Source organism: Salvia hispanica, chromosome 3 (genome assembly GCF_029641045.1).
Source record: "Salvia hispanica isolate PSC_SH4W2 chromosome 3, Shi_PSC_v1, whole genome shotgun sequence".
NCBI lineage: Eukaryota > Viridiplantae > Streptophyta > Magnoliopsida > Lamiales > Lamiaceae > Salvia > Salvia hispanica.
Window position 1 is genome coordinate 21,771,075 of NC_142694.1, and position 11,404 is coordinate 21,782,478.

An 11,404-nucleotide genomic window follows, 5' to 3' on the forward strand; every position below is an offset into this window, starting at 1 on the left:
AAATTCCAAAAGTTCTACTCTTTATGACTACTCTTAATTAATTTGCGCCCCATTTCACAATTCAACTCACTTTATATACTTGGCCCAACTCATCGTTAAAATAATTTACACAAGAAGATTAAGAATGAAAGCTGAAAATTAGAAATAAGACGTGGCTGGCTTTCGAAAAAAATAAATCACAACAATGATCATGTATTTTTACTGTGAATAATTGCTAATTAGTAGTTGTGTTAAAAAAAGAGTAGTACTACTAGATTTCCTAAAACTAAAATACATCATACATTTTTTTTGTCATTTCTTTTAAAAGAATAAATAAAGGTAAAAATGAAAAATCCCTTAAACCCTGAATCGAATAAAAAACCGTTAAACCCTACAAATACAGTGGAATCTCAGCAGAAGCAGAAGCAGAAGCAATGGCTGGTCCTCTAATCCGCTCTCTCTGCTCCGCCGCCGCCAGAAAATCATTATCTTCCTCCAATTACCGGAAGCCCTATCTCTTCTCACGCGCTTCGGCCTTCACAAGGCCATTCTCCTCCTCCACCGCCGCCGACACATCTCCGTCGCCCGTCACCGTTGTTGACCCCAGCCGCCTCCGCAATGTCGCCGTAATAGCTCACGTCGACCACGGGAAGACCACGCTCATGGATCGACTCCTCCGCCAGTGTGGCGCTGATATCCCTCACGAGCGAGCTCTCGATTCGATTAGCCTCGAGCGCGAGCGTGGCATCACTATCTCCTCCAAGGTCCCTATTATTTTCTGAATAGTGAATATTGTATTGTTGTTTCCGGATCGGGTGTTATTTGCCTGTAATTACGCCGTTGAGATACAAGGAGATTTGATGGTTGTTATGGTAGGATGGGCAGATATGAGATCTAGGATTTAAGTAAATTGATGTTGGAAAAAAGCGAGTGATACATAAATGAGAGATTTCCTTTGGCAGTGATGAAAAAAAGGCCGGACTCACGGCTGCTACTGTTTGGTTGGTAGTAGATTGATGAAACTGTGTCTGAGGTATTACTTCTGAGCCAATGGTACATGATGCTAGATCAGTGGAGAATAGTCCATTTGGTCAACAGGGTGGGAAAAAGTTGAAGTGGCCTTTTTCTGGTATAATTGTGACATTCATTATACTACGTTTTCTAAAATGTTAGTGGCTGTCTATCACATTTGTCTAGCAGTTGATATGTTGCTTTTGATACATGAATGAGATTTGGCAGTGATGAAAAAAAGGCCGGACTCACGGCTGCTACTTTTTAGTTGGTAGTAGAGTGATGAAACCGTGTCTGAGGTATTATTTCTGAGCCAATGGTGCATGATGCTAGATCTTGTATGAACTATATACTGTGTTAGTGGAGAATAATGTGAAGAAAGGAAAAAGTGGTCCTTTTCTGTTATGTGATATTCGCTTTACTACGTTTTCTAAGATGTTTATGAATGTCTATTACATTTGTCTAGCAGTTGATATGTTGCTTTTGATACATGAATGAGATTTCCTTCGGCAGTGATGAAAAAAAGGCCGGACTCACAGCTGCTACTTTTTACTAGTTGGTAGTAGGTTGATGAAACTATGTCTGAGGTATTATTTCTGAGCCAATGGTACATGATGCTAGATCTTGTATGAATTACTGTGTCAGTGGAGAATGATAAATTTGGTCAACAGGGTGGGGAAAAAAGAGAAAGAAATGGCAAAAAAGAAAGAACTGGTCTTTTCTGTTTTGATTGTGATATTCGCTTGACTATGTTTTCTAAGATGCAATGGATTTCTGTTACATTTTTCTAGCAGTTGATATGTTGTTTAATAGTGGGTGAGTCGCGTTCATAAAATAAATTAGGTATATCTCAAATGCTTTAGTAACTGTTTCTCAATTATAACTTGAAGGTAACATCTATTTCGTGGAAAGAGAATGAGCTGAACATGGTCGACACACCTGGACATGCAGATTTTGGTGGTGAAGTAAGTCAAACATTTAAAGAAATGTTTTAGTCACTGACCATTGGGCCTTACTTTGAGCCCTAATTATATATACCATTATACCTCTATCAAGTAAACAATAACTGTTTGTGTTTCTTGTCTTTTTTTAATAAATATTATGTTTGAAGAAGCAGCTGATCATGGACTTATACTCATAAAAATATGGAATATAAGGTATTGAGAATCATTGTTGAGACCATTGTAGAAGATTCCAAATTTTTGAAGTTGTATGCACAAGATTTTTAACACTTGAAAAGATCTATTGATAAATAAATAATTGAGCATATCTATAATCCTTCACTTGCTAAATTGTTTCTTTGATCAGTTTATATATCTAGTTTTCAGCAATGGAGGTTTAGCTTCCTATTGTTAATTTCTCTTGGAGGACTCTTTCAACTGTGCTATTTACAGATTGCAAATTAAGCCTAAACTTCTGAAATTTCCAATGCTCAATCTGCAGCTTTTGAAGTCCTTTTTATTTGCATTAAGAGTTCTCTCTTTTCTTTTGAAAGGTTGAGCGGGTCATGGGCATGGTGGAGGGAGCAGTTTTAGTTGTTGATGCTGGTGAAGGTCCCTTAGCACAAACAAAGTTTGTCCTTGCAAAGGCATTGAAATATGGTATACGACCTCTGCTTCTTCTAAACAAAGTAGACCGGCCTTCAGGTACAGTTTCAAATAATAGTGATGCTTGATTTAATGTCATATGCTTCTAGGTTTACATGAATGCATGTTACATTGTATGCGTAGTTACTGAAGAAAGGTGCAGTGAGGTCGAGAGCCTGGTGTTCGACCTTTTTGATAATCTTGGTGCCTCAGGTGTGTATTACTTGTGTAATATAAGTTCTATTTGGTAGATGCTAGTCCTTAAAGCTTTGATGTACTTCACATGCATATTTTAATTGGTGGCATTTGACATGGATACCTTTTCCTCAGAGGAACAATTAGAATTTCCGGTTCTTTATGCTTCGGCAAAGGAAGGATGGGCCTCATCCACTTATACAAAGAATCCTCCTGAGGATGCTAGGAATATGTCTGAGTTGCTTGATGCAATCATAAGACACGTTCGCCCGCCAACTACTACACTCGATGCACCTTTTCAGATGCTGGTCAGTGTTGAGATATTGCAAGTTTACTAAATGTCTTTTGCATGCTTTGTAGGATTCACATGCATACACATATATATTCTGTGTTTCAGAATGACTGATCACTGTTTATTGATGATATTAAGACAGTGCATAATGTTTTCTAGTTTCTACCATGTATAAGCAAGCACCTTATATGCTTTCAGGTCTCTATGATGGAAAAAGATAATTATGTTGGCAGGATTCTAACTGGCCGTATTTATTCTGGAATACTCCAAGTTGGTGATAGAGTGCATGGAATTCATAGTACAGATTCTGGGACTGCCAAAACTGAAGAAGGGAAGGTTTGTCCATTGAATGGCATTGTGCCCCACTTTCTTTCTCTATGCTGCCTGTGTATCTATAAGTCCTTTTTGGACACATTTTCATGTCATTTTATTTGATGTATTTGTCAGTCAATCTGGTTATGATCAGTTAAGACATTCCAGTCTATGTATATTCTGCTGCCTCTGGCTTCTATGTTCATGTCAGTGTCTTGAAATTGTCGATAGGGAAAGTGGCTTGCTCTTTTCTTCAAGTGGCATGTTGATTTGACAATGTTTTCGAACTTTTCTTGTAGGTTGTGAAGCTGATGAAAAAGAAAGGAACCAATATTGTTTCAATTGATAGTGCCGGTGCTGGTGATATTGTGTCAATGGCTGGGTTAACCAGTCCAGTGATTGGGCACACAATAGCAAATGTTGGGGTACATGACTTTTTATGTTTTTGCCGTCTACTACATGTTGAAAACCCCCATTCTTGTCCAACATGATTTGGTATTCTTGGATAACCCTCCCCTCTTATGAGGCCTTGTAAGGGGGTGCCTGAGTGGCCCATTTCTACATTGTATCAAAGTATGCCTAAGTCAATGATGAATCACTTTGTTTCATGGATGGAAGTCCGATTTGCATTCTTGCCCACACGTATGGGGTGGGGCGTGTTGGAAATCCTTCTCCCACATCGACTTGGTACTTGGTAGCGAGCCTGTCTCTTCTATATATTCTTGGATAACCCTCCCCTCTTATGAGGCCTTTTAAGGGGGTGTGTGGCCCATTTTTAGACTAGATATTCTAGTTCTGCTTGAAATCAGGAGAATGGTGATACTTTTGTTTTCTTTTTTCCTTCTCATCGACAAGCATGAGCTTCTTGAGTAAATCACTGGTCACTTGAAGTTAAATTTATGGTTAGATCTTCTCATGTTCATGTGGGTCCTGAACATTATTTGTGGAGCTTGTCATTGAAGTCTAGGTTTTTGTAGGTCATGACTGCGCTACCTACTGTTGATCTTGATCCCCCAACCATTTCCATGACTTTTGGCGTAAATGATTCACCATTGGCTGGTCGAGATGGAACTTTTGTAAGGCCGTCTTGTCTCTCTACTTTCTGTGCTGTATATTCATAGGCTTTAATATCCGATTTTGTAGTTATAGATTTTTGAATGCCCTTGTTTTTTTGGTATGTTGTCCTCGTAGACTTTTCTGGTCTTGGTTTCATTCCACCTCAAATGACTACCAGATTCCTTGATATGCTGACATTATTCTATTGCATGTAAAATTTATAGTTGACCGGAAAACAAATCGGTGACCGTCTGATGGCTGAATCCGAAAGGAATCTTGCACTAAATGTGCTCCCTGGTTTGTCGGACTCCTATGAAGTTCAAGGGAGGGGAGAACTTCAGCTGGGTTAGTTTTTTGGTCAGGCGTATAGTGTATATTTCACGTTTGATATCTATGTAAACTTTAGAATTAGTTCATTACTACTGCTCTGCTCATCTGACTATTTGCAGTTCACTTTTAGTTTTTCAAGCTTACCTTAAACCTATCCGCTATCAAACAGGTATCTTGATTGAGAACATGAGGCGTGAAAAATTTGAGTTGTCTGTATCACCTCCCAAAGTCATGTGAGTTTCCATTTGTACTTATTCCTCTGTCCCTTATTCACCATCTGGTTACTCACCATATTGATATTTTAACTCTTTTTTTTTTATTTATCTATCATATCAATTACTACTCATGCTGAAAGCTTCAATATATGATTTTACTTTGATAGCATTTGAATTATTTTTTCTGTATTATCAGGTATAAAATTGAGAAAGGGCAAAAACTGGAGCCAATTGAAGAAGTTACTGTAGAGGTGGTAGCGATTGGACAAACATTCGTGCTTCTCCAAACTCTCAGTAATTCCAGTAATTGACTTTGTAATTGCTCATTCAGGTGAATGAGGAACATGTAGGTTTAGTTATGGAAGCTCTTTCTCACAGGCGGGGAGAGATTACAGACATGGGTCCAGTCCCTGGAAGTGTTGGTAGGACTAGAGTTTGCCTGACTTGTCCTTCTAGGTACTTAATTATTTCTTATCATGTCTCCTCTCTCTCTTTCAGTATGTTTTTCCATACATTTTGAGGCCAGCTCCTGGTTTCTTGTTAAATTTATTTTCTTTACGAATTTTCTGATACAGTTAATGTTACTGGATGAGTTTTTTTATTTCGTTGCATTTTTCTACATCCAGGGGCTTAGTTGGTTATAGAAGTGTCTTCAACAGTGATACACGAGGCTCTGGATTCATGCACCGTGCATTCTTGTGTACGCCCTCTGAGCAACTGATACCACTGTCTTGATCATTTTCTGCTCTGTTTTGCTGATTGATTTTGGTTGTTTATGATGACCCTAAAGATGTCATTTAGTCTCTAACATTGTGTTTTTATCGACTTTATATTTTCAAGTTATGTTTTGCAAGGAAACTTAGTTTTCTGTCATATACTTTATATGTGTTTGATTTCTTTACTTTTGACCAGAGTAAATTTGTACTCCCTGTGTCTCCATTACAAGTGATTGATATTTCATTTTTGGTTGTCCCACTACAAGGGATCAATTTCCATTTTTAGCAAAAAGCAATCCATTTACTCTCCCTACTTTATTGTCTGGCCACTTAACTCAATAAATATTTTCTTAAATTTTGTGCCCAAAAGAAATCCATTGCTTGTAGAGGGGCAGAGGGAGTATATATTTCTTTCTTTAATTTTTTCCTTGTGTATGTATTATCTGGCAGCCTATGAGAAATATAGAGGTCCTCTCGGAAATGTCAGAAAAGGAGTTCTGGTATGTCTCATATCACCTTCAGTGACTCATTAGCCGGATGTTTATTTTACTTCCGAAAAATGTTACTGTAATTAGGTTCTTTAAGTTTTACTGCTCACTTTTTTCTCTACATTGTTTATCGGAAAACAAAGTGGTTTTACATTATTAGGCACATGACATTCTTATCAGATAATTTGAATTGTTATGTCTGTATTTCACTTGCTCTGTTTATACACCTGAACAAATCAACTGACTTGATTTAACAGGTTTCAATGGGATATGGGACTATCACGGCTTATGCTTTGATGAGCTTAGAACCACGTGGAATACTTTTTGTCAAACCCGGAATGGAGGTTTTTGTTTTTTTATTTCTACTTCTTAATACGTTTACCAACAAATATGCAGATAAAGATAGCATGACAATTTTCATAACTCAGTGTTATTGGGGCCACAAATTCTTATTTCATACACTTGCAGGCTTATGATGGCATGATTATTGGTGAACATTCACGAGATACTGATCTTGATGTAATTTTTTCTTAATCATTTAATTGCAAATTGTTAGTGTGATTTCCAGTTGATTAATATCAAGTATTGCTCATCACAGGTTAATCCAGTGCGAAGTAAGGAGCTAAATAATATTCGTGCTGCATCCAAAGATGAGAATGTGAAACTAACCCCACCTCGCCTTGTATGCACTTTAATTCTTTTTATTTATTATTTTCTTTCAATTTTTTTGCTCTGTTCTCGATCTAAAGTGGTTATCTGGAAGTTCTAAAGGAACTTATTTGTAGTTTAATAGCATAAAAAAAGCCTTTGTTATTAGGTTCTGGAAGACAAACCTTTTTTGCTGGTACACATAAGTGAATCTGCAACGCCCCTCCCCCGTGTTGCTTTTGAAGCAATTGATCTATAGTTGCCTTCTCATTTTTACAATACTTTAGACTAACCACTGCAAAACCGTTGACAGTTTACCTTTTTGCGGAAATTCCACAGAACTTTGAAAATGCATAGTATGAGAAAGCTTGAAATTCCAATAAGTGTAGAAAGTTACTCAACAGTTTAAAAGAGAAATAACAAGCTGCACTTTTCATGCAGATGTCTCTCGAGGAAGCAATAGGGTACGTTGCATCTGATGAGCTCATTGAGGTATGTCCACTTCTTGTACACAAGTTTCATCTGATGAACTCCGATTTTGTACACGTTTCATCTTCATCTGAAATAAAGAAGAATTATAAACTTGTTTTTCTTTGCATAATATGATATTGTTTGAGGAAATTTTGCATTGGCTATGCAGGTTACGCCAAATGCTATTCGGTTAAGGAAGAGATATCTGGACGTCAACAAACGAAAAACAATGAGTAAAAGGTCGAAGGATTGATTATCTTCCCTAAGACGTACAATTATGTGAGTTTTTATTAATTCTTTTATGCGCGTTATACATCATTTCTACCGTTACCGTTGTCTGGTTTTACCATAGCTGCAGTTGAGGTAAGAACACGTAGGTGTAACGCATAGTATTATTTATATTTGGTGCACAAAGAGGTTTATATGGAATAAGATATATACAGATTGAATTGCAACTCCTACCTTGCTTGTATACTGTCGAAATAGAGATCGAGTTTTACTATTTGCTACAGTGAATTTGTTAGGATTCTTGAGTTTTATGTTTGTATTTCAGAACAATCTATTAGACATTTAGAATTTGATTTTGATCAGTGATTGAATTAAAATGTTAGTCATGGTTCTACAGTTTTGACGATTCTGATTTTAACAATTAAGGTCAAGTCTATTTGTAGGACCTTGTAATTTGGATTCGTTTTTCGAATATTAATACTCTTTCCATTCCACCATAAGTGACTCGTATTTCATTTTAGAATGTCATGTGCGAAAATTCACAAGTGATAGCATATAACGTTTCTGCTTAAAAAAATCTATAAATATACGAAACGTACAAATATTGAAATATATGCCAGAATTATGCTCTAGCAAATTATTGGTTGGAATTCACCTTGGTCTCCAAATATTTTTTCTTTTTTACATTTTTAAATGCATGACTGCAAATATAAAAAATATTTTATTCTAAAATCTAGCAAATATTTTTCATAATAATGTAGGGCGACGTAACTTGAAGTAACAATCTATATTCAAAATTAGCTCACACTAACATTTAAATAAAAAAACATCTCAAATGTCCACCTTACATGAAACTACACAAGCCTAAAGATGCACTTGTATATTTCAAATAGTTGGAAATTTAATTTTAGTAAATCACGTGATTCATGAAGCCAAATACTATCTTGACTCATGAGTCATGAACCATGCAATACATGTATCCCAATCATGTTTCCTGGATCATATGATCAAGTTGAAGGTGAAGCAATGAAGCAATCATGATCTATTCGACCTAAAAATGGATACAATCTTATCAAAATCTAAGATAACAATTAATAATGTATGTGAAACATCCAATTCAACCACGTTCTATATTCTACTCTCATGCACCAATCACATAATATTTCTTATTTCTTGTTACACTCCTATAAGTAGGGCAAGAAAACATAAGTACTTCAAACATAAAAAAAAGAAAAGAATAACACCATTCCAAAAAAAATGGCATTCCCCAAAGGTGTAGAATCTGCGCAAGAGCTCCTTGACGTTCAAGCTCATATTTGGAACCAGACATTCAACTACATAAACTCGATGTCCCTAAAATGCGCGATACAATTAGGCATACCCGATGCCATCCACAAACACGGAAAGCCTATGACGCTTTCCCAATTACTCAATGCCCTATCCATCAACAAGGCCAAATCCAATGGCCTCTTTCGTCTAATCCGGATCCTAGTCCACTCCAAGTTCTTCGAAAAGGTCAAGATTTTGTCTGACAACAAGCAAGAGGAAGAAGATGCTTATTGTCTCACACGGGCTTCTCGTCTCCTTGTGAGGGATGATCCCTTGAGCCTGGCAGCTTACCCAGTGGCTCTGATAGACGCCTTCTTCGTCGATGCATTCCATCACATGAGTGAATGGTTCGTTGACGATCAGCCCTCTCCATTTCACACCAAGAATGGGAAGAGTGTTTGGGAGTATGCAGAGATTGACCAAGGCTACAATCAAATGATCAATAAGGCAATGGAGGCTGATGCAAGACTTGTGAGTAGTATACTCGTTCAAGAATACAAGCAAGTGTTCGAGGGGCTGGAGACGATGGTGGATGTCGCGGGTGGCACGGGTATGGTGGCGAGAGGCGTGGCCGCAACCTTCCCTGGCTTGAAATGTGTTGTCTTTGATCTTCCACATGTTGTAGCTGGCATGGAAGGGTCTGAGAAGTTGAGCTTTGTTGGTGGGGACATGTTTCACTCTATTCCTCATGCAGATGCAGTTTTTCTCAAGGTATGTGATCTCATTTAATTACTTTATTGACCCTACATTTGACCAACTAATTCTAACTCATATTTTATTATAAAATTGATATATAAAATTATGTCCCACGTTCCGTTAATTTTTTCTAACCATTTTTAATAGTACATTTCTTAAAACATTTGCCGAATCAAAGCGGGATACATATTGTGGGACGGAGGGAATATAAAGAAGTGCTCCATTCGTCCCAGAAAGTTTATCACATATTTCTAATTGTCTCTTCATCCACCATTTAAAAAACCATATTACCATTCTGAGGCATCCATGATTTTAAGATCTATTTACATTTTTTCTCACTTTTAAATGTAGATCCCATATTCTACTAACTTTTACTAACCTTTTCCCTTCACAAATTCAAACAATTTCTTAAAAGTCCTTACCAAATGAAGAAAAAGAGAATATAAATAATGTACTTATTTTGTCTCACTACAAGTGATTTATATTTCGCTTATGTTTATCCACAGTACAAGTGATCAGTTTCAATTTTTGCAAAAATAACACTACTCTCTCCTTACTTTATTCTCTCTTTATTTTTCTATATTATTCTTTCTCATACTTTATTTAATATAGTGGATATTGCACGACTGGACGGATGAAGAATGTGTTACAATACTGAAGAACTGCAAGGAAGCCATAGCTCCAAGCCTCAACAATGGGAAGAAGGTGATTATTGTGGACATGGTTGTGGGTGAAGATAGAGAAGACAATGAAGCTACAGAAACTAAGCTCCTTTTTGATGTTCAAATGATGGCTCTGGTTACTGGGAAAGAAAGAACCATGAAAGAATGGGCCAACATATTCTATGCTTCTGGCTTCACAAAATATAATATCACTCCCTTTGGATTAAGGTCTGTGATTGAGGTTTATCCTTAATGTTCATTGTCTAATTGTGTGTAATAACGTTTCATCTATAGGATATGATGAGACATGCAATAAATTATAAAGAATTGTTGTGTGAGTCTATCAAATGTATTTCTAGTCACTGTGTTACTTAATCATGTTTGTTTAACTTTTATATTTCAGTATAATATTATTAAGAAATGTTATTAATTTTGTATTCCCTCCGCCCCACTTAAAGTGACACATTTTATTTTTTGGGATGTCCCACTCTAAATTACATATAGAAACATCATTCTATCTACTCTTTCCTTCCCTCTTTAGTCTCTCCACTTTACACACAAAACACCACTGCATAAAATCTTGTGCCGAATTAGAAATGTTCCACATAGAGTGGGCCGGAGGGAGTACATAAGTGTGCCTGTGTTTTTTTAAACCTAGTACTCCCTCCATCCAATAATAGATGACACACTTGAGTAATGACATGAGATTTTAGAAAATGTTATTTTGTGTATTGAGTGGAGAGAGAAAATAATACATTTATATTAATGTGAGATAAAACTTTTTTCATAAAAGGTAATGTGACATCTTTTACGGGACAAACTAAAAAGGAAAGTGTGACATCTATTATGGGACGAAGGAGTAGTTCTTTAGTACTCATTCAGGCTCATAAAATTAGGAACATTAGAGATGACATGAGTTTTAATGCAATATTGGTAATGTAAGAGAGAGGTAGAAAGAAAATGTAATTGAAGTATTGTTAGTTGAGAATAAGGTCCATCAAATTAAATAAGAGAAAAAATCTTACCATAAATTAAAGATTACTATTTTTGTGGGATGATCCAAAATGGAAAAGAACTATATATTTTTTTGGAACAGAATATTATCATATAGTAAATCACAAACAGTTAAACTGCCCAAAGATAAAGCAAACCGTAGTAAGATCAATTGATTGTTAATTTTACGATTGAAA

The 11,404-nt window shown here is 36.4% G+C and overlaps 2 protein-coding genes and 3 non-coding genes across 7 annotated transcripts; all 5 read left to right on the forward strand.

The window, feature by feature from the left end:
- The first annotated feature begins 364 nt into the window (after positions 1 to 364).
- LOC125216161 (uncharacterized) lies at positions 365 to 7,933 on the forward strand. Of its 3 annotated transcripts, none has more exons than XM_048117798.2 (19): positions 365 to 743; positions 1,881 to 1,955; positions 2,486 to 2,636; positions 2,721 to 2,789; positions 2,907 to 3,079; positions 3,262 to 3,399; positions 3,675 to 3,800; positions 4,353 to 4,451; positions 4,656 to 4,776; positions 4,931 to 4,994; positions 5,173 to 5,227; positions 5,308 to 5,432; positions 5,603 to 5,676; positions 6,143 to 6,192; positions 6,438 to 6,524; positions 6,649 to 6,699; positions 6,779 to 6,862; positions 7,270 to 7,320; positions 7,469 to 7,933. In XM_048117798.2, the coding sequence occupies exons 1-19, from the start codon at positions 414 to 416 to the stop codon at positions 7,550 to 7,552; spliced, it is 2,007 nt and encodes a 668-aa protein (XP_047973755.1). In that variant the 5' UTR covers positions 365 to 413; the 3' UTR covers positions 7,553 to 7,933. The 3 variants fall into 3 exon arrangements, with proteins under 3 accessions (XP_047973755.1, XP_047973757.1, XP_047973756.1); XM_048117800.2 differs by lacking the exon at positions 365 to 743 and adding an exon at positions 783 to 1,108; XM_048117799.2 differs by lacking the exon at positions 365 to 743 and adding an exon at positions 1,542 to 1,577.
- LOC125217256 (small nucleolar RNA snoR113) lies at positions 936 to 1,030 on the forward strand. Its single transcript, XR_007175673.1, has one exon. It is a non-coding gene; the product is annotated as a small nucleolar RNA snoR113 (small nucleolar RNA).
- On the forward strand, positions 1,213 to 1,307 carry LOC125217257 (small nucleolar RNA snoR113). The gene has a single exon (XR_007175674.1). It is a non-coding gene; the product is annotated as a small nucleolar RNA snoR113 (small nucleolar RNA).
- LOC125217259 (small nucleolar RNA snoR113) lies at positions 1,498 to 1,595 on the forward strand. Its single transcript, XR_007175676.1, has one exon. It is a non-coding gene; the product is annotated as a small nucleolar RNA snoR113 (small nucleolar RNA).
- An 803-nt stretch (positions 7,934 to 8,736) lies between the features above and the next one.
- LOC125212223 (8-hydroxyquercetin 8-O-methyltransferase-like) lies at positions 8,737 to 10,653 on the forward strand. The gene is made up of 2 exons (XM_048112324.2): positions 8,737 to 9,567; positions 10,165 to 10,653. Exons 1-2 carry the CDS (start codon positions 8,785 to 8,787, stop codon positions 10,465 to 10,467), a joined length of 1,086 nt encoding a protein of 361 aa, XP_047968281.1. The 5' UTR covers positions 8,737 to 8,784; the 3' UTR covers positions 10,468 to 10,653.
- The last annotated feature ends 751 nt before the right edge of the window (positions 10,654 to 11,404 follow it).

What these genes read in the sequence shown, in the direction of transcription:
- LOC125216161 (XM_048117798.2), top strand. Translation starts at nt 414, where the DNA reads ATGGCTGGTCCTCTAATCCGCTCTCTCTGCTCCGCCGCCGCCAGAAAA. An exon ending in GCATCACTATCTCCTCCAAG is followed by an intron (nt 744 to 1,880) that starts GTCCCTATTATT and finishes TATAACTTGAAG; the next exon opens with GTAACATCTATTTCGTGGAA. An exon ending in ATGCAGATTTTGGTGGTGAA is followed by an intron (nt 1,956 to 2,485) that starts GTAAGTCAAACA and finishes TTCTTTTGAAAG; the next exon opens with GTTGAGCGGGTCATGGGCAT.
- LOC125212223 (XM_048112324.2), top strand. Translation starts at nt 8,785, where the DNA reads ATGGCATTCCCCAAAGGTGTAGAATCTGCGCAAGAGCTCCTTGACGTT. An exon ending in CAGATGCAGTTTTTCTCAAG is followed by an intron (nt 9,568 to 10,164) that starts GTATGTGATCTC and finishes TATTTAATATAG; the next exon opens with TGGATATTGCACGACTGGAC.